The sequence below is a fragment of the Chlorocebus sabaeus genome, chromosome 17 (genome assembly GCF_047675955.1).
Source record: "Chlorocebus sabaeus isolate Y175 chromosome 17, mChlSab1.0.hap1, whole genome shotgun sequence".
NCBI classification, from domain to species: Eukaryota; Metazoa; Chordata; class Mammalia; order Primates; family Cercopithecidae; genus Chlorocebus; species Chlorocebus sabaeus.
The window spans coordinates 2,984,477-3,006,505 of record NC_132920.1 but is presented as its reverse complement, the minus strand read 5'-3'; the positions used below and the strand labels follow the sequence as shown (position 1 = coordinate 3,006,505).

The following is a 22,029-nucleotide window of genomic DNA, read 5'->3' as shown; positions in this document are numbered from 1 at the left end:
TGCAGAAGAGCTGAAAAACACTAGACTTGTGATATTCTAGCGAAGAGATCTGTACACCTTTTATGTAAAGGGCCAGAGTAAATGCACATTTTAGGTTCTGCTGGCCAAGAAACAAAATCAGAGACATTATGCAGATACTCACACACGAGGAGAGAAAATACCCGACACACCTAGTCCTACGTGGCTGGGGCAGGCCATCTGGGATCCACGAGATCACACTCGGGACAAAAGCTAGCGGCCTGAGGAAGAGGGTCCTGGTGGGCCAGGCTGGCAGGTGGGGGTAGTAAGGTAATGCAGCTCAGGTTCACTTCTAGTCCCAGCAACCCCTAGATCCTGGTGCACCCTTCGCTCCTCCCAAGAGCCTGGTCATCTCAATGTGGGCAGCTTGCTGGAGGCTAAGCAACTCCTGAGCTGCTGACTGAAATTCCATGACTAGTCGCCCCTGTGTAGTGACCACCAGTGCAGGTCTGGGGCAGCAATGCTGGGTGATAAAGGGATACCCCAGCTTGGTCTCTGTGACTCACAGCACTAGCCGCCTTGATTGGTACATGGGCTGCACAGAAGTGGGAGGCAGGCTAGGTGTAACGCACAGGCTACAGTTCGCTGGCCCCTATTCCAGTGCCTGTAAAAACCTCAGGCTGGGGGCGGTGGCTCACGCCGGTAATCCCAACACTTTGGGAGGCCAAGGTCGGGAGTTTGAGACCAGCCTGACCAACCGGGAGAAACACCGTCTCTACTAAAAAATACAAAATTAGCCAGACGTGGTGGTGCATGCCTGTAATCCCAGCTACTTAGGAGGCTGAGGCAGAAGAATCGCTTGAACCCAGGAGGAGGAGGTTGCAGTGAGCTGAGATCACGCCACTGCACTCCAGCCTGGGCAACAAGAGCGAAACTCCATCTCAAAAAAACCAAAACAAAAACAAAAAAAACTCAAAGACAGGCTTGAAGGACAACCTTAAAGCATGCAAACAGCACAGAAATTATTTTAAAAGGTTTCATATTTGAATCCAGTGATTCTTTTCCACACTCAACATTATTTTCTTTCCTCCCCCCATCTCTCTCTCTCTCACTCCTGTCACCCAGGCAAAAGTGCAGTGGCACAGTCATGGCTTACTGCAGCCTCGACTTCCTGGGCTCAAGAGATCCTTCTGCCTTGGGCTCCCAAAGTGCTGGGATTACAGGCATGAGCCACTGTGCCTGGCCTCACATTATTTTCAATGAGGTTATCAATAACACTTCACACCACTCCCTCCTTCCTTAAAGTTCATTATCAGTAGTAGTAAATGGAAATAGTGATTTTCCTGAGCCTTTTCCTGAGCCATGAAGTTTCACTCCTGGAAACAGAAAGCTTTAAAACTCAGACTGGTTAAATTGCATTACTTTTCTGAGAACTCGTTATTATTTCTACCTGAGAGTTGAGAACTAGAAGCAGAAGAGATATGACTTGTCAACATATCTCACAACAAGAGATGAGATGCGGAGAGAGGGGAAGGATCTGCTGTCCCAGCATCTCCATTCGCAGAACCTACCCTCGTATATCATGCTGTCTTCGTCGGTGACGTAGGCATTGGCGCCCCAGATCACCATCTTGTGGATGTAAGACGGATATTTTGCAGCGGCAATGAGTGCGGTTATGCCTCCATCACTCCACCCCAGCAGAGAAGCCTTCTTAAACTTCAGCGCCTGTGATCATACGATAAAACGCATAGCACAAGTTATTGCTCCTGTCTGTTAAAAGAAACTGAGTCACTAATTATCAGAATCAATACAGGTGTGGGTCTGGAGTATCAATTAGTCAGAAAAGAAAAATCCTAGAGTCCACCATTTGATGACATCATGTTTTCTCTTAATTAGTTTTAGTGGAAATTGTCAAAAAACCTGAGTATATGGTATGGGTTTGAATTAGGAGGGAACTACATCTTCTGGTTGGATAAAAAACTCAAGGAACTAGAATCAATGGAGACCAACTACTTAGATACGACAAATATAGCGTGCGTGTGTGTGTGTGAGCGCATATGCATGCCTGAGCAAGGACCCTGAGAACAGTTCCATAGATCAGAGAGGGGACCCTGGGCTCTGCTGGATGAAGTGAAGCAGGGTGTCTGGTAAAGCAACTGCGGGAAGAAGTGGCAAGAGCCAGGCTGTCAGAGAACAGCGTCATGGGGAGGTTATGTGAGCCCGCGGGTGAATCAGCCAAGGTCTGCACATGTGTTTGGCAGGGAAAATGGACAAAGATTACATCTTAGAGAGGCTGCCAAGAAGAAAGAATAGAATGACTGGAAAATTAAAGGTAAAGAATTAATATTAGTCCAAGATATTTGCTGCCTGGACCATAAAATGGTGTAACTACTGTGGCATTATCCTGTAAAATGAACATCTGGAACTTCTATCACCTAGCAAATTGTCTCCTGAATTTGTATGAAATTCTCCCACGTGTGCCAGGAGCTCAGTCCAGGATGTCCACAACAGTACTGTTTATAGTAGCAAAAAAAATGAAAATGGCCAGGAGCAACAGAATATTCACTACCTGCTATTTATAACAGCAGAAAAAGACAACTTAAAAATTAAGTTAACTATCTACTATTAGAAAACTGGTGAAACAGGCCAGGTGTGGTGGCTCATGCCTGTAATCCCAGCACTTCGGAAGGCTGAGGTGGGTGGATCAGGAGGTCAGGAGATCAAGACCATTCTGGCTAACACAATGAAACTCTGTCTCTACTAAAAATACAAAAATTAGCTGGGTGTAGTGGTGTGTGCCTGTAATCCCAGCTACTCAGGAGGCTAAGGCAAGACAATCGCTTGAACCCGGGAGGCAGAGGTTGCAGTAAGCCAAGATCGCGCCACTGCACTCCAGCCTAGGTGACAGAGCAAGACTCTGTATCAAAAAAAAAGAAAGAAAATCGGTGAAATAAGATACAGTACATCCATACAATGGAGTAATATGTGCCTATCATACAACTAGTATAAATGCATATTTATTGACATGAAAGTTACTTCCTTGAAAAATTGTTCAATAAAAATAGTAAGTTAGAAAAACGTTAGGTGTAGTACGATGGCATCAGTATGAAACTGCATTTGTGATAGAGTAAGACTGGCCAGAAAGCAGCGCCGCCGAGACTTCGTAGTGTCTCTGGAGAGCTGGACTGTGGACTATTCCCACTTTCTTCTTTATACCTATTTCAACTCTTTGAGTTTTCTATAGCAATCACATGGTATTATTTTGTAGAAAGATATAACAACAAAGTTTAAACAAAATAAATGAACACAGGCCCAGCCACCCTTCCTCCCCTGGCCCTTCCCTAAGAGACCCACCTTCATCAAATCAACAGCATCTTTTGCATCCCTTTCAAAAAAGTCTGCTGGGAAATCGCGATCTGGGGGCCTGGAATGTCCATAGCCTCGAGGATCCCAGGCGACCACTGTGAAGAGCTTCTTATTGAGGTTCTTGAGCTGAGGTCCAAAATCTGTATCTCCACTTCCTAAAAACAGCCACTTGGTTACCCTCAGGTGATCGCTTATCACCTGTCAAACACATTACAGTGAAAACAGAAGCAATAACAATCTTAAAGCAAAGTAACTAATTTCTACTCAAAGTGGTCAGAATATAATCAGGAAAGCAGCCTTGCAATGACTTAATCCATCTATTCAAAGAAAGCAGGCAGGCTAGTCGGGTGCGCCTGTAATCCTAGCACTTTGGGAGGCTGAGGTGGGCGGACTGCCTGAGCTCACGAGTTCGAGACCGGCCTGGGTCTCTACTAAAATACAAAACAAACAAACAAACAAAACTAGCCAGGCGTGGCGGCGTGCATCTATAGTCCCAGCCACTCAGGAGGCTGAAGCAGGAGAATTGCTTGAACCCGGGAGGCGGAGGTTGCAGTGAGCCGAGATCCTGCCACTGCACTCCAGCCTGAGCACAGAGCAAGACAGTCTCCAAAAAAAAAAAGGAGGCGGGCTTCCTTTCCCGGCGGAGCGCAGGCCCGCCTCCGAGCTCCCCCTGGTGGCTATTTTGAGAAGGACAGAGGCCCTGGGTCTTCCTTTGGTTCCGTATTATTTCAGCACTTTCGAAACCTCTTTGGCTTAATCTTCCTTTCCTAAAGAAAAGAATTAATGAAACTGTATACAAATTAATTTACAGATATGCTTCTGGTTTCTCTTTTCTTCTTCTTTTTTTTTTTTTTTTTTTGAGACAGAGTCTCGCTCTGTCGCCCAGGCTGGAGTGCAGTGGCGCAATCTCGGCTCACTGCAAGCTCCGCCTCCCGGGTTCACGCCATTCTCCTACCTCAGCCTCCCGAGTAGCTGGGAATACAGGCGCCCGCCACTGAGCCCGGCTAATTTTTTTCTATTTTTTAGTAGAGACGGGGTTTCACCATGGTCTCGATCTCCTGACCTCGTGATCCGTCCGCTTCGGCCTCCCAAAGTGCTGGGATTACAGGCGTGAGCCACCGCGCCCGGCCACCTCTTTTCTTCTTAAAACAATGACTTACACATGAGCGGGATCTCTATGATATCTGCAAACAAGTTTATGAGATTTGGTCCAAGTTATTCAAAGTGGAATTCTAAAATTCCAGAATTAAAATTTTTTTTTTTTTTTTACTAAGCTAAGGTGAATAGCCTAAAGATTTTATTTTGTAGTTATAATTAAAAACCAGAAAAATTAAATGAAAACACTGAAATGCAGAAGGGGTGTGGAGGAAAAAAACCACATCAGTTTCATCAGGAGAGTATGAAACAGCCTATGCTAAAAGCCGAATTCTATTAGTGGGCCTGCAGGGAGCTTGGCCTGCTAGTCCACAGCCCACCACGGGGTCACTGTAGGTGTGGTGTGTTCACACCTACTGTGCACAGTGCAGAAGGCCACTCTCACAGAGCCCAGTCCAGGGGCAAGTCAGCATTTTATCAGTGAAGTCTGCTGATTTCTGAGGACTTCTATCTCAGGCCACAAATGACTACTAACCACTTTGCCTGATAAACTGTATTAGAAAATGTCTTTCACGGTGGTGCAGGATCATTTAACAACGTGAAGGCCTATCATTTTTCCTGGCAAGATATATCTTTCTCGAGATCAGGTAAATCATCAGAAAATTCAAGCCAAAACCAAATGAATGGATCTCCAGCCCACATCTGCTGCTGTGACCCCTGAGGCTTCTCTTCTGCCTCTGACCTGGAGGGTTCTGGTGAGGGAAATACCCTGAAGGAGGGGCAGGAGGTGAGAAGATGGGAAAAAAGAACAGTCTAAAAGACCAATTTCAGAAACAAGAAGGCATTTGCTCCTGGCATACACGTACACATTTGAAGACCAGTGCCAAGAATATAAAACTTTAAAAAGCGTTTAGGGAATAGAAGTACATAGTTATCAGCATGTGACACCTGAGAGGCTTGTCGGGCGGGGAACTGGGTGCTGAGGATGGGACAGGAGAGAGAATCTCCTCTGGTCCATTTGTTTTTTTATGTTGAAATCATGCTAATATTTTACAAAAACAAAAATTAAATTGGGGACAGGCACAGTGGGTCACGCCTGTAATGCCAGCATTTTGGGAGGCCGGGGCAAGTGGATCACCTGAGGTCAGCAGTTCGAGACCAGCCAGGGCAACGTGGTGAAACCTCATCTCTACTAAAAATACAAAATCAGCCAGGCGTGGTGGCACACACCTGTACTCCCAGCTACTCAGGAGGCTGAGGCAGAAGAATCGCTTGAACCTGGGAGGTAGAGGTTGTGGTGAACCGAGATCGTGCCACTGCCTCCAGCCTGGGCAACAGAGTGAGACTCCCTTTCAAAAAAAAAAAAAATGGCCGGGCGCGGTGGCTCAAGCCTGTAATCCCAGCACTTTGGGAGGCCGAGACGGGCGGATCACGAGGTCAGGAGATCGAGACCATCCTGGCTAACCCGGTGAAACCCCGTCTCTACTAAAAAATACAAATACAAAAATCTAGCCGGGCGAGGTGGCGGGCGCCTGTAGTCCCAGCTACTCGGGAGGCTGAGGCAGGAGAATGGCGTGAACCCGGGAGGCGGAGCTTGCAGTGAGCTGAGATCCGGCCACTGCACTCCAGCCTGGGCGACAGAGCGAAACTCCGCCTCAAAAAAAAAAAAAAAAAAAAAATTAAATTGGTAAGTTTTTAGCACCTGGACAATGACTGCAACACTGAAATAATGGAAAGCTGAGATGGGAAAAGCTTTTACAGATAACTTTAGCCCCACATCAGCCATGAGAGTCAATGTCCTCATTCATCAGCCTAAGGCAAACAAAGGTGCCCAGCACCATTTGGACGCATGCGCCTCGCTAGCTGCAGCGGTGCCACGGCCCGCTGAGGCTCAGTCAAGTGGGACCTTTTCAGCACTTCACTTTTCGAAAGAAGCAAATCACAAAGAAATAAGTACAGTCAGCCTTCCTATCCACAGGTTCCACATCTGTGGATTCAACCAACCTCAGAACAAAAATATTTGGGGAAAGAAATGGATGGTTGAGTCGGTACTGAACATGTACAGGGTTTTTTCCTTGTCATTATTCCCTAAACAATCCGAGATAACAATTATTTACACAGCATTTACATTGCATGAGATATGGTAAGTAATCTAGAGATGACTTAAAGTATACAGGAGGACATGTAGCTTCCATGCAAATACTGCGCTATTCTATATCAAGGACTTCAGGACCCTCAGATTTTGGGATCTGAGGGCTTCCTGGAACCAATCCCCCATCGATACTGAGATTAAATATTAGGATTATTTTACCAAATCAAAAATAAAGCAACAATACTAATGCCCTTAAAACCAGATTTGGGATGTCCTGGAATCACTGGAAATTTTTCCCTTGAACTTTCTACATCTGAACTCCAGTTACGAAAATGAGACTGAGATCCAGTAGGTTTTATTATGGCCCATACATCGAGAGAGGGTAATATGCCAATCTAACTCTGATTTCTAACAAGATTTAAACTGAGTTTTTTTTCTTACCTCTTACTCTAACTGAATATATTATCAACCACAAGTGACCAATCCACCCTAGTTTTAGCACTGAAAGTCCCACATCCTGGAAAACCTCCCATGCCAGGCAAACTAGGATGACTGATTACCCACTCACCTTCTTCCTTTATCTACCCCTTCTTCCCACACCCCTTTCCTTGACCCCCGTCACCCTCCCAAATTATGGGCAACTGTGATTTCATAGTGTACTCGCATAGGAAAACTGGGTACTTTACTAAAGGAATAAAAAATTCAATTCTGAACAGCAGTAGAAAGTTACCTACCTTTCTAAGTCATTTAAGTTTGATTGTAGCAAATATTAAAACATTTCAGAAAAGCACTAAAACTAATAATCAACATTTGGCATCTAGTATTGTGAATGCATCATAGATTTTACAGCATGCAAAAGCATTCCATTAAAAAGCGTCCAGACCCAACATCCCAGGAAGTAGCAGGACTGCATGACCTCCCTCTCCAGTCTGCTGATAATGCAGTTCAACGCCATTCACAGCCACTTTGGCAGAGGTTACCGAGGTTCTAGAAGAGAAAAAACCCATCCCCACAGGGGGAAAGGGGAGACGGAAGATTTCTTAGTTGATTCACAATTCCAGGTAGACAGGAGGAATAAGTGTTAGTGTTCTGTGCCACTGTGGGATGCTAACAATGAGAGATCTTTTCAAATAGCTAGAAGGAAGATACTGAGTGCTCCCAACACAAAGAAATGAGAAGTGTTTGAGACGATGGATATGCCAATTACACTGATCTGATCACTACGCTTTGTATGTATGGAAACATCACTATATACCCCATACACAGATACAATTATGTCAATTAAAAAATACAACTTGAGAAATGTTTAAAAATGCACCCCCAAAGGAAAATCATTTAATTTAAGATGATAAAACTGTCTTTGTATACGAATGAGTCGCTTCCACATCGCCTCGCAGGCTCCTTGGGTTATTCTGATTTTTCCAATTCTGAACAGTGACATGAGTTTGAATCTTCTTTACTAGACTGCCAATCTGAACTGTGCTCTCATTGCTTGAATATGCCATCGTGACCAGCCTGGGGCTCACCCTACAAAAACCCTAGCAGGCTTGCTGAATCGGCCACAGAGGCTCACGGCACACGCTGGTGAGCTGGAAGCCAAGGGTACTCAAGTGCAGGCTGGCGTGGGGCTTGGTGCAGTGAAATAAGGGTGGACATCGGGGCAAAAACCCTGGAGCCCTCGTCTGCACCTCAGCAGACCCAGAGGACCCACCCAGATCTTCAGCAGCCTTGGTGACATTCCCAAAGACGAGACTGGTCTCAAGGTGCTGATCTCCAGGCTGTTCCTTAGCTGTAGGGTATCCTGTGTTGTCTGGCCTGCGCAGGAGGGCCATAGTCAAGACTGCCCATCTGCACTGATAAGGCCTACTGTTTTATAAAATGTTAAAATATGTCTGTGTCAACTACTAAGTAGCCCTGTCCATAAGCCTCCATCTCAAGAGCCCTCCTCCCTGCCACTCACCCGCCTCGGCCTAAGACCTCCTAGGATCCAGCATCTAACGGGACCAGCTTAGTACAGGACAACACCTCAGGACGGGCACAATGCCGGTGTCTGTCCTGCCTGAGTTATGTGCCCTGAACAGGTGTTCTGATTAACCTCTCCTCAGCTGCTCTTCCAGGAGCGCCAGACTGTCCTGGGATATACACCAGTGGGGCACGCAGACGGCCCCCGCACCAGGACCAGGCTCCACCAAACTTCCCACAGCTTATCAGACAGATGACTGAGTGAAGCACAGGAGGAACATGATGGCAAGTCAGGACAGATGCCGGAAGGAGGCGCTCCTCTTCTCCTGGTGGAGTGCCAACACAATGAAATCAACCACCATCTCCTTTTCTTTTCTTTTTTTTTCTTGCTCTGTTGTCCAGGCTGGAGTGCGTGGCGCGATCTTGGCTCACTGCAAGCTCCGCCTCCCGGGTTCCCGTCATTCTCCTGCCTCAGCCTCCTGAGTAGCTGGGACTACAGGCGTCCGCCACCACGCCCGGCTAATTTTTCTTTTTCTTTTTCTTTTTTTAAGTAGAGACGGGGTTTCACTGCGTTAGCCAGGATGGTCTTGATCTCCTGACCTCGTGATCCGCCCGCCGCGGCCTCCCAAAGTGCTGGGATTACAGGCGCGCTAGGCTCATCTTTTTCTTTTACATACTCCCTACCGCTACCTCTGCCCTTAGTCAAAAGATAACTGAAACACAGCCCTTTTGAAAACACGAGGTCCTGTTTTCTCTTTTGGTTTAATCTTATTTGCCAATCTCAAGTAAAAAAGAAACAAACGTGGAAACAGATGTGTTGAATACAGGTACATCTAATCTTAACACACAATTTCTGGAAAAATAAAAGACAGAGTTGGGTAGTAATAAGTCTGACCAAACTCTAAGCTCCTTATCTACAGAAATATTATTAGAGGGGCATCAATGAAGCCAGTAAACAACGGCAATACTGACCCTGCCATTTACTTATTATGATTCCTGCCCTATTCCTCTGAGAAATTCATTTCTATGGTTAAGATAGCTTTGGATCAGCCGGGCGTGGTGGCTCACACCTGTAATCCCAACACTTTGGGATCCCAGGCAGGTGGATCATGAGGTCAGGAGATCAGACCATCCTGGCCAACATGGTGGAACCCTGTCGCTACTAAAATACAAAAAAAATTTGCTGGGCATGGTGGTGCGCGCCTGTAATCCCAGCTACTCTGGAGGCTGAGGCAGGGGAATCACTGGAACCCAGGAGGTGAAGATTACACTGAGCCGAGACCGTGCCACTGCACGCCAGCCTGGCGACAGAGAGAGACTCCATCTCAAAAAAAAAAAAAAAAAAGAAACTGCTATTACAATATTATATGTTCAGCTATTTCTTTTGTGTATGTTTTGCAAAGTAGCCTACAATAAAGTATTTGCTACTTTCAGGGCTTGAATTTACGTGAATCTTGATGAATTATTTTACATTTCTTTTTTTTTTTTTTTTTTTTTTTTTTTTTTTTTGAGACGGAGTCTCGCTCTGTTGCCAGGGCTGGAGTGCGGTGGCGCAATCTTGGCTCACTGCAAGCTCCGCCTCCCGGGTTCACACCATTCTCCTGCCTCAGCCTCCAGAGCTGCTGGGACTACAGGCGCCCGCCACCTCGCCCGGCTAGTTTTTTGTATTTTTTTAGTAGAGACGGGGTTTCACCGTGTTAGCCAGGATGGTCTCGATCTCCTGACCTCGTGATCCGCCCATCTCGGCCTCCCAAAGTGCTGGGATTACAGGCTTGAGCCACCACGCCGGCCTACATATCTTATATATTGTACTATTATATAAATATTCCCATTGTGCCTACTAATTACTTCATGTTTATTATATCCCCAGGCTTTTACATTCATTGTTTCAAATGCTCACAAAAACGCTGCAAGGCAAGAGGCTCAGAGAGGTTGAACAATCTGCCCACATTCACATAGCTAGGAAGTGGCCACGGGGCCATCAGAACTCCAGAGGCCATGATTCCTCTCTAACCTCATGGCTGAACAGAGTCCTAAGAGGGCTCAGGCACTGGGGCCACACTCTGACTGCCAGATACAGTGTGGTGCAGGCGTCAGCAGGACAGGCTCTGATTCTCTGGCAGGGCATCCCAAGGTTGAACTTGGAAAATGTTTTTTAGGAAGATTGTTAGGTTATGTGAATTATTAATATCTATAACTGTACATAATACACAATTTCAGGTAGAAAAGCTTTTTTTTTGAACTGACCCAGGAATAAATCACCTTACAGATTTTGAAATAAGGGTCAAAGTTCCAAACAGCAGACTTACTAACAAGTTTTTGGAACACAAGTCAATTGTAGGTTGGGCACTGGCTATTCTGAAGCTAAGTTTTTACATGAATCCTTTTACCAGATTATATGTCATATCAACTTGCAGCTGCATGTATAAAATGGCAGTACGAAATCCAGAGAAACCTGTTTTTTCAGAGATATTTTAGGAAGAATGACCTGCAATGCAACTCGGTGAATGGGGCCTTCCTCAACCATTAAATAACCTATCAGAACTATATTGGTAGGCCGAGGGCGGTGGCTCACGCCTGTAATTCCAGCACTTTGCGAGGCCGAGGCGGGTGGATCATTTGAGGTCAAGAGTTCGAGACCAGGTTGGCCAACATGGTGAAACCCCATGGTGGCGGGTGCCTGTAATCCCAGCTACTTGGGAGGCTGAGACTACGAGAATCGCTTAAACCTGGGAGGCAGAGGTTGCAGTGAGCAAGATCACACCACTGCACTCCAGCCTGGGCAGTAGCACGAGAGTCAGTCTCAAGAAAAAAAAAAAAAAAAAAAATACATATATATATATATATATATGTACAATTACAGTAACCTTACTTATTTCAATGCCTTTCTACAAACAGGAAACGGAAAAAATAATCATCTTCACTGTTAATTTATACAGCTGTAGCCATTGACATGTTTTTCCATCTATCAAAATAGCCCTGACCATCTTATAATAATTCTAAAGTTAAAGGAGCTAGTCAATTGCAATATGAAATTTTAAAAGTTGGTCAGTTTTGCCCTCTTTTCTCCTTCTAAATCAAGTTTTCAAACTAAAAGTTTCTATGTTGGATCAAGTAAAGTTCTAAACACTGTGTACCTATCTAGTATCGACTTCATGGAAATAGCCCATGAACAGTCAACTGCGCACATGCACTGTGTACATTCGTTGTATACGTGCGCTTGCATGTGTGTAGGGATGTATGTAGACAATAAAGTAAAACAAGCTTCATGCCGCTGTATCCACATTTCTGCCCAGTATCTCTGGGGACCAAGAGCATTCATTTTCAAGACGGAAGGTCAGAAATTAATCCAATTTTTTGTTATTGTTTTACCTGAAATGGGGGAGAGGTGGGACGACAAATGAGAATAAAGCAGGTTCCTGGGCATCTCCACACATGTAGATCAGATCCTCTGGGAGTGAGGCCCAGGATTCTGAATTTTCACAGTTCCCAATGTGATTCTTTTGCACATTAAGGTAAGAGATCAGCAAGCAAAGAGAAGACTTAGGGCTCTCGGGACCCGTGATTAAGGCCTTAGCGGTACTAGAGAGCTAATGGGCACAGTCATTCTCAGGCTGATTTCTGACATAGGAGGAAGAAGAGATTATTGTCCTTATGCCCTTACAGTGTGGACTTTGGACAGAGCAATGGACTAATAAGGGTGTTGGGATTCTAATCCGTGCTTCGTCACGGGTGAGTCTATACTACGGACAAAAGTAACTCCCTGGGTCTCTCTGGTCTGCACACTGAGGGGCTGCACTCCACGGCCCAAGGCCTCCACTGCTCCGGACTCCTTGAACTTGGGCTGACCGAGGCGCATGCACGATCGAGGGACTCGCGCACCAAGCGCGGCTGCACCCCAAGATCGGGGTCTCGCGGCACAAAGGGCGGCAAGGCGGCCGGACCTCGCCCACGCCCAGTGCCCACACGCCCGGAACTCCTGCGGTCGGCACGCGCCCCTCCCGCCGCCCCTCGAGCGCGCGGATGCTGGGGATCCCAGGCGCGGGGTGGCCGCCATTACCCGAAGGCGGCCGCGGGTCCGGCCCGTGGGACGTGGATCCCGGGCTTCAGCGCGGAGAGCAGCAGCCGCAGCCGCAACACACCTCGGCCACCCAGCACAGCCACCATGGTGACAGGTCGCGCCGCCGTCGGGAGCGCGCATGCGCTGAGACCCAGGGCGGTCCGCGGCCCACTCCGCCCGAAGCCTCGCCCCCTGCTCCGCCCACCCCGCCGCTACATCCTGCTTTGCCCTCTACCCTTCCGGCCCCGAAGCCCCGCCCCGAAGCCCCGCCCCGCCGGGTGCTTGCCTGTGGGCGACCGAAACTGGGCTCGTGGTTTCCCAGTCCTGGAACTGCCTGCACCTGCATAGACCGTCCCCTCTCGTGCTGGCTCTGGCTCCCGGGCTGAGTGTCCCAGTCGGCGCTGCCCCGCCCCCGCTCGTCGCCTCAGCGACCGTGGCCTTTCCAGGAGTCGAGGCCGCCAACCATAGCGCCCTCGCTGGGTGGGCGTCCACGCGGGGCTCCGGCTCTAGGCCGGCTACTAACGGTGGAAGTGTATTTGCTTTTCAGAGATGATGAGATCTAAATTTTCTTTATACAACTTCACACCCATTAGGATGGCTGCTAGCAAAACCCCCAGAAATTATTGTTGGTGTAGATGTAGAGAAATTGAAGCCCTTGTATATTGCTGTTGGGAATGTAAAATGGTGCAACCACTGTGATGAACAGTACTGTCGTCCCTCAGAAAATCAGTTATATGATCCAGTATTTTCTTTCCTGGGTCTATAACCCAAAAGAATTTAAAACAGTGTGTACAAGAAGAAATGTTTTTACACTCATGTTGACAGCAGCACTATTCACAATAGCCAAAAGAGTGGAAGCAATTTAAGTGTCCAAAAACAGATACACGGATAAACAAAATGTTGCCTGTGCATGCAATGGAGCATTTTTTAGCCTGAACAAAGAACGGAATTCTGACGCATGCCACTACATGAACCTGGAGGGCACTATGCTGAGGGAGGTAAGCCAGTCACAAAAAGACAGATACTGTGTGCTTCCGCTTATATAATAAGGTGCCCAGAGGAGTCAAACTTCTAGGGACAGAAAATACAGTGGAGGTCGTTGGGGGCTGGTGGAAGTGGGAATGGAAAGTTGGTGTTTCCTTGTGACAGTGTTTCAGTTTGGGGAGATGGATTTTCGTGATGGCTGCATAACATTGTGAGTGTACTTGATGCCACTGAACTATACACCTAAAAGTGGTTTAAGTGGTAATTTTATGTATGTTTTACCACACTTAATGTTTTTTGCTTTGACTATATAATTCCAGCTTTATAAATGTTATAGACATTATCTAATTGAAAGCTCAGTGGAGAAAAAAACCAATATTGCTTTAAGTCTATCATTCTGCCTTAACTGGAAATAACTGGCAGATACTGTTGTAGCCTTGGCTTGAATAATTGGAGACAACAGCTTCTTTGCATATTGCATGACTTTCCCTCCAAGACACCTTTTTCGTGTCAGTCAGTCCTGTGAGCACAGTGCTTGTAGGTGTTACCCATGGAAATGTCTGCCACCTGCAGTGTCCTCACTGGCCCTTTGGACTTTCTTGAGTAGTAAAGGCAGTTTTGGCCTGAATACAGACTATGCAAAAGTTTTCATATTCTACTCTCAACATAACTCTATCACATTAATTCCTGAATGAAAGGAAAGAGACATATATAATGTTTGAGTGGAATTTAATCATTTGACTTTCAGCAATCTTTGGTGAGGTCAGTATTTCCTTTTTTCCTGATATGTTGATTGGGGTTTCATCTCAGAAATGATAAAAATAGCTGTCTGTACAGTTTCAACACCAGTTACCCTAGTGCTAAGCAAAACAGTAGCACTGAGTTTTTAGGTTTTTGGTGTCACTATTTTTTTCCTTTTTTTTTTTTTTTTGAGATAGAGTTTCACTCTTGTTGCCCAGGCTGGAGTGCAATGGCGCAATCTCAGCTCACTGCCACCTCTGCCTCCCGGGTTCAAGCGATTCTCCTGCCTCAGCCTCTCGAGTAGCTGGGATTACAAGCACCCGCCACCATGCCCAGCTAATTTTTGTAATTTTAGTAGAGACGAGGTTTTGCCATGTTGGCCAGGCTGGTCTCGAACTCCTGATCTCAGGTGATCCACCCGCCTCAGCCTCCCAAAGTGGGATTACAGGTGTGAGCCACCGCGCCCAGCCTGGTGTCACTATTTTTAAGTAACGTACCTGACAACCAGTTCTTTATATACAGCAAGATTGTGCAGTTTTAAAAACTGCCATTTTTGTGCCACGCATCTTATGATGCGTATTTCTTTAATCTTCACATGAACCTTTTGTGCTATTACACTCCCCATTTATAGATGAGGCATCTGAGGCTAAGAAAGGTTAGGAAGCAAGACCTGGGTGACACAGCTGAAAAGTAATTTTGAGCTGCTCAATTTCAGAACTCTATACTTGGATAATGATGGTGAAAGATTGGAAGCAAGTCCGGGGTGACACAGCTGAAAAGTGGCAGAGGGGAGTTTTGAGCTCTCAGTTTCAGGACTCTATACTTGGATGATGATGATGATTGAGACATGGTGTGATCACAGCTCCCTACAGCCTCAAACTCCTGGGCTCAAGTGATCCGTCCACCTTAGCCTCCCAAGAAGCTAGGCCTACAGGCATACACCACCACACCTGGCTAATTTTTTTTTTTTTATGTTTTTGTGGAGATAGGGTCTTGCTATGTTGTCTACGCTGGTCTCCAACTCATGGCCTCAAGCAATCCTCCCAGCTTGGCCTCCCAAAGTGCTGGGATTACCGGCATGAGCCACGATACCTGGTCGTATACTTGGATTATTACATATTGTAAAAATCACTGTAGTAGCATTAACCTTTCAGTGATTTCTCTGAAATCAGCTGCTTCTAAGATCTCGAAGATTTACACTCCTATTTTTATTTATGCCTTTATTATACTTAGAAAATGCTTTTCCTTTCATAAGTACCACATTAAAATGTACCTCAAAATACTGCCTAAAACATTTTGTGATTAAACATTTTATTCCTGAAACCCTAACTTCACATGACAGACCCAAAGCAAAGATGACTGTAGCAACAAGTGGAAAATCCACCAAGCAGGACTGTGGGAGCTGGAAGTAGGTCTCTATTACCGGTAATAACCTAGGGTGTGAATGTCTGTTTCCGAACCGACAGTCTCGGTTCTCCTTTGCTGCTCTGTGTCGTCCTGCTTACTTGGCTCTGCCCGTTAACAGCAGTGTTCTTGTGGAGCTTGGGCCTTGTACGTAACTCCTCACAGGCAAACCTGGTTCTTCCCACCATGGTGCTGAGAAAGTGGGGGCGAAGGGAAGGCCCCAGAGCCAGGCGCAGGGACAGCAGTGCTGCTGCAGGCCTCTCATCGTGAGGGCCAAAAGGCACTGGCAGGGAGGTGTTCTTCTCACCAGCAGCATCCCGTCTCCTGCTTGGCAGCAGGAGGGTAAAAGGGGATTATGCTCAGGAAAGGCAGCCTCCGTGGCAGAGGCACCATGGAGAACCCCCATCTGTCCCAGTGACACACACATCACATCAGTAGCCTGTAGTTGCGGTATAAAATTTTAAAAAGTGTGTTAAAAAATGCCTCGCCCTTTTGCCTTTCAATATTAATTATTCAGCCTCTTTGGACTCTAAGAGATTTGAGAACACCATTTGGATGGTGGTACAAGGAGCAAACAGAACTCACCCAGGCCCCTCCAGCAAAGCCTGGAGCCTCCCTCCATTCTCCCTTTTGGGCTGTAGGATCCAAGGCTGCGTGGCAGCCAAGTAGTAACCGGACCGGTGTGGACAGGAGAGCCGAGGCTCATTACTTTACAGCAGTGCTCTTCTCAACCGGGGCAATTTTCTCCTTTCCTAGGACCGTTTGACAATGTTTAGAGACATTGTTGTCACAACTGGGGGAGGGACGGGGGGGGAGAACAGTGCCCCTGGCATCTAGTAGGTAGGGGCAGGGATGCTGCCAAACATCCTACAAGGCACAAGACAGTCCCCACAACAGAGAATTACCCAGCCCGAGACGCCGACAGTGCCAAGGCTCAGAGCTTGCTCTGCAGCCCCGTGTCAGGGGCGTGTATGTGTCTGCTAGAGTTGAGGGGTTCACAGTCAGAATCAACAACACTGTTATCAGCCCAAGACACCAGAATCCGTTCCAACAGCCAGATTGACCATCACCACACCCTTCTCGTCCTCCCTCTGGGGAGAGCTAAGCACACGGCCTTCCCTGTCTGTTTGGCAAAATGCCAGTGGAGACGCTGAGCGGCCCACCCAGCTTCAGTCTTCTGAACTATTCTAGTTCTTTCATCCACACCCCTAGGTTTCAGGTGGATTTTGAAAGGTTGGGTGCTACAGGCACAATTCCCACAGTCAGGAGTTGTCCTTTTTCACTCTGGCACACAGAAAAAATATGAAAATACTTTCACAGTACAGAGTAAACCGAGGAAGCCACTCAACAGTGTCAGCCGAGGTTCTGCTCTCACCCAGGCGTAGAGATCAGCATTTCCTGTTCCCTCTCCAGGGCACCCAGGCTGGATGAAAGTACCAGAATGCCAGGAAGTAACTTTCAAAGTCAATCAAGAATTTCTGCTGTAGTCACAGTTAGTAGCAATTCCTTGCAACAACTGTCTGGGAAATCTGATGTTTCCCCCCTCCTTGGTACCCCTTTAAATCTGTTCAGTTAATTTGAAAACTGAATATAAATTCAATTAATTTTTAAAAAATCGATAATTTAATGGAGTGAAGACTGCATGTGATTCTTAGAGCCTATAGTAACTGATACAGTATTTGATATCCATGTTAACAGACTCTGTAACGTGGCAATGAGCTGCAGTGATTCAAAAAGTCTCTGAACAGGGCTTAGAATTTTACTGTACTTTGTTCATAACAGGAGCCTACGTGAAGAAGACAGCACACAATTTTAAAAGTTGATTTTATGTTCTCTGAGTTTTTCTTCTTGCTTCAGCAAAATTCTAGGAAATGCCATGAGCTGAAAGAAAATGACCTTCCTCAGACATCTCTTCTCTCCCTTTCCAAACCCAATTAGGAGTCATTTTTTGATTGGTGCTACGCCATTAAGAGGTCTTCCTGCTTACGCTTTCCTCGGAGCGGATTGTTGGCTGGGCGCAGTGGCTCATGCCTGATATCCCAGCACTGTGAGAGGCCGAGGCAGGAGGATCGCTTGAGTCCAGAAGTTTGAGACCAGCGTGGGCAACAGAGTGAGACCCCTTTGCTGCAGACTTCTTTCCCCATTCCCCGGCTATGACATACAGAAAACAATATTTCTGCAGACACAGAACCCCCATCAGTGAGGACAGAATTCTGAATGCTCCGAGGCAGCCAACTTTCTGGGGTTATTCAGTAAGCGAGGAGTCCGCTTCAGCTGCCACAGCCCATCCAGGGTTAGTTCTGGCTGACGTAAATCAAGTGGTTCAGAAGGTCGATCCTGGCACACTGGTGGAGCACCTGGGCCAGCTTCCCCACGGTGGCTCCCTTAATGCCTTCCCTCATCACCCACTTTTGGAGCATCTGGTAAACCTTTTCTTTTAGTCCATCTCGCTCATAGTCATGGTCAATTTCATCAATCTGAGACTGTGTGAAGCCCAGTTTCCGGGCACAGTTTTTCCAGTGCTTTCCCAGATTTTCCCTGACTGGGTCCAGGTGTTTATCAGTCAGACTAGTGGTATTATCTGCCAAATGGGAAAGAGAAGAAGGTATCAAGCTAAAGCCCATTCAAACATTCCAGCTTCCTGAACTGCTAAAAAACCCAAGTGAAATGAAGAGTACAAGAAGACAGGGAAAAGGATAACTTCTTAGTTCTATGGCTGTTGATGCACTGGAGACATTTCACATGCCTGCTAGCCCACATGGAGTCTTTATGTGAATTACGATAGGGCATTCCGGGCCTGGTGTGGTGACTCACGCCTATAACCCAACACTTTGGGAGGCCGAGGCAGGAAGATCACTTGAACCCAGGAGTTCTAGACCAGCCCTGGGCAACATAGCAAGACCCTGTCTCTATTTAAAAAAAATTTTTTTTTAATTAGCTGGGTATGGTGGCACACGCCTATACTCAGTTACTCCTCAGTTACTCAGGAGGCTGAAACAGGAGGATCACTTGAACCCAGGAGTTCAAGGCTGCAGTGAGCCATGATTGTGCCACTGTACTTCAGCCTGGGCCACAGAGCAGGATGTGGTCTCAAAAACAAAACAAATAAAAAAGAATAAGGCATTCCTTCCTCCCAGTAGACACATTCCTGAGCCACAGCTGATGGCTCTGTGAACAAAACCCCTATGTGGCTACGAGGTTGGGTGTTCTATTCAATCTTAGCCCGTGACCCTGTTGGTATTAGACGTTCCTGGATGTAAAGGGAAAAACCACCATTTTTGTTCCTTTTAGACATTTTCCACTTACATCTGGCCAGAGTGAAAGCCACTCAACTCCTGACTACCACCCCCACCCAACAGTTCACTTTCCTCTTACTTAATCAAGGAATTGTCCAGCAGGTGTGAACCCATTCAGTTACAATGCCTTCCTTGTCTTTCAAGCGATGAGGTAACTACTCTTCAAGGTCTGTTTCTGGACCATTCCCCTCCTTTACCCTACCCCGCCGCCAACTGACATTGCCTCTTCTCAAATAGCCATAACCTCTCTCCTTCTACTGGTTCTTTCCCTTAGCCCTTCGTAAAAATAATAAAAGGAAACAAAAATGTAAAACAACCACAACAAAAATAATTCCTACACGACCTCATTAAACAGAACATAAGGAAGAAAATATTTCATTTTTCCTTTCAACCTCTCTTCTTTCCTCAGCCCTCCATAATGTGGCTTGTATTGCCACCACTCGATTGTCAGCAGTCCAAGAACTTCCCAAGATACTTTCCAAATTTTGTCAATATTTCTGTAGGGGGTAGATCCCGCGTTTCATTAGATTCTCACAGGTGCCCTTGACCATTCAGAAGTTCTGTTGTAGGTATTTTAAAAGCTGTCCTTCAAATGGGTTAGACCAGGGGTTGGCAAGCTATGGCCTGTGGGCCACATCTGGCTCCCTGCCAGCGTTTGTAAATAAACTTTTATCGGAACACAGCCATGCTCATTCACGTGTGTATTGTCTGTGGTTGCTTTTGCACTGCAATAAGAGAGTTGAGTAGTTCCAAGAGAGACCTCAAAGACAGCAGGGCCTAACATTTACTACTGGTTCCTTTACAGGAAAAAAAAAAAAAAATAGCCAATCCCATGGTTAATTAGAAAGCTGGGTTCTTAATCAAGTTGTTTTGGCCTCATGACTTTTTCCAGACTGTACTTTGGGATTAGCATTATGGGCCTGCACAGTAGAACCCTGTAAGAGATAGTCCTCTTGATTTTATTACAGAAGTGCTGTGGAGGGCACAGTCTTCTATCTTGTACAGGATCTCCTTTGATGAGGGCCTGACACAGCTGTTTCTTCCAGGTCTGAGCAGTAATACTGATGATGCTAATGATGAAAGTTTAACACTTTTTATAGAACTTAGTATGTGTCAGGCAGTGTTCTAATCTTTTTATACATACCAACTCATTTAATTTTCACAACAAATCCATAAATACTGTGATTATCTCCATATTAAAAACAAATAAATTGGCTGGGCGCGGTGGCTCACGCCTATAATCCCAGCACTTTGGGAGGCCGAGGGGGCCGATCACGAGGTCAGGAGATCAAGACCATCTTGGCAAACACGGTGAAACCCCGTCTCTACTAAAACTACAAAAAAAATTAGCCGGGCATGGTGGCGGGCGCCTGTAGTCCAGCTTCTCGGGAGGCTGAGGCAGGAGAATGGCGTGAACCCGGGAGGCAGAGTTTGCAGTGAGTCAGTATCACGCCACTGCACTCCAGCCTGGGCGACAGAGCGAGACTCCGTCTCAGAAAAAATAAATAAATAAATAAATAAATTACAAAGGAATTATATGGAAATTACAAAGATATTTTGCAGAAGTAACATGAGAAAACTTTCAAGAAGAATTATCAGAGAAATTTTAAGATTCCACTATGTCCTTCTCAAAAGTAAGAAAGTTCAAGGTTGCTAGACATTGGGTCCTTCCAGGGTATCTTACCAAAGATAGCTTGGTACTTGGAAGCTGGCTCTTCTTTAAAGTTCGTATTTGTGCTGTCTAGTAGTGATGAACTCGTCCCACCAACCTCCATATAATTGTAGGCTCCAATCTGAATGCCAGTACTATTGTATATGGCATATTTTATAGATTCATCTGAACAAAGAGAAACACACAGGTAAGTAATTCTAGATCAAAAGCAAGAGAAAAAGTACAGCATGGCAAACAAGCAGGGCTTTACCCCAAACATTAAGTTCATTATCCTATGCCACCGTTCAAACTTTTCTTCTTTAAAATCTGGCTAAACCACCTCATACCCATTAGGATGCCTACAATTAAAAAAAAAAAAAAAGACAGAAATAACACATATTGACAAAGATGTGGAGAAAATGAAGCCCCTGTGCACTGCTGGTGGGAATGTGAAATGGTGCAGCCACTGCTATAAACAGTATAGTGGGCTGGGCGCAGTGGCTCATGCCTGTAATCCCAGCACTTTGGGAGGCCGATGTGGGTGGATCACCTGAGGTCAGGAGTTCAAGACCAGCCTGGCCAACATGGTGAAACCCCATCTGTACTAAAAATACAAAAATTAGCCAGGCATGGTGGTGGGTGCCTGTAATCCCAGCTACTCAGGAGGCTGAAGCAGGAGAATCACTTGAACCCAGAAGGCGGAGCTTGCAGTGAGCCGAGCCGAGATTGTGCCACTGCACTCCAGCCTGGCGACAGAGCGAGACTCTTGTCTCAAAAGAAAAAAAAAAGAGTTATCGTGATTCTTCAAAAAAATTAAAGATAGATTTACCATATGATCCAGCAATTCCATTTCTGAGTATATACCCAAAAGAACTAAAACAGGTTCTAAGAAATGTTTCTACCCGTGTGTTCACTGCAGTGTTATTCACAATAGCCGAAAGGTGGAAGTCAGCCAAGCACCCATGAGCAGATGAGTGGATAACCCAACTGTGGCCTAGCTACACAATGGAATAGTCAGCCTTGAAAAGGAAGGGAATCACATCACATGCTACGACATGCATGAACCTTGGGGACATTTCCTAAGTGAATGAAGCCAGCCACAAAGACAAATGCTGCACGATTCCACTCATATGAGGTACCTAGAATAGTCAAGAGTCACAGGAACCGAGAGTAGAATGGTGGTTGTCAGGGGCTGGGAGGGGAGCTGGGGAGTTGGTGTTTAATGGATACAGAATTTTAGTTTTGCAAGATCAAAACAGTTAGATAGATAGATGGTGGTGATGGTTGCATAACAACATGAATGTTAGGTAATGCCACTGTAAAAATGGTTAAAATGGTATATTTTATGTTTTTGAATTTTACCATAGAAAAATGTGGCTAGGTCAGAAATCAGAGGTGGATGAACAGCATAGCACAGCTC

At 46.0% G+C, this 22,029-nt stretch overlaps 2 protein-coding genes across 5 annotated transcripts in view; both read right to left on the bottom strand.

Annotated features, from left to right (window-relative positions):
- Positions 1 to 12,691, bottom strand: part of BPHL (biphenyl hydrolase like) — a 32,673-nt gene extending 19,982 nt beyond the window's left edge. Inside the window, exons 1-4 of one of the 2 annotated variants that reach the window (XM_007973830.3) lie at positions 12,534 to 12,691; positions 7,395 to 7,498; positions 3,313 to 3,479; positions 1,530 to 1,683 (exon numbers count right to left, since the gene is read on the bottom strand). In XM_007973830.3, coding sequence (XP_007972021.3) covers positions 1,530 to 1,683; positions 3,313 to 3,479; positions 7,395 to 7,498; positions 12,534 to 12,640 — 532 coding nt within the window. In that variant the 5' untranslated portion in view covers positions 12,641 to 12,691. Of the gene's footprint in view, positions 1 to 1,529; positions 1,684 to 3,312; positions 3,480 to 7,394; positions 7,499 to 11,845; positions 12,498 to 12,533 lie in introns of those variants that run through there. The other variant, XM_073005622.1, reaches the window with a different exon arrangement.
- Positions 12,692 to 17,253: 4,562 nt separating this feature from the next.
- RIPK1 (receptor interacting serine/threonine kinase 1) overlaps positions 17,254 to 22,029 on the bottom strand; it is a 45,439-nt gene continuing 40,663 nt past the window's right edge. For all 3 annotated transcript variants that reach the window (XM_038005552.2, XM_007973833.3, XM_038005553.2), the window contains exons 10-11: positions 20,643 to 20,795; positions 17,254 to 18,243 (exon numbers count right to left, since the gene is read on the bottom strand). In XM_038005552.2, coding sequence (XP_037861480.2) covers positions 17,957 to 18,243; positions 20,643 to 20,795 — 440 coding nt within the window. In that variant the 3' untranslated portion in view covers positions 17,254 to 17,956. The remainder of the gene's footprint in view (positions 18,244 to 20,642; positions 20,796 to 22,029) is intronic.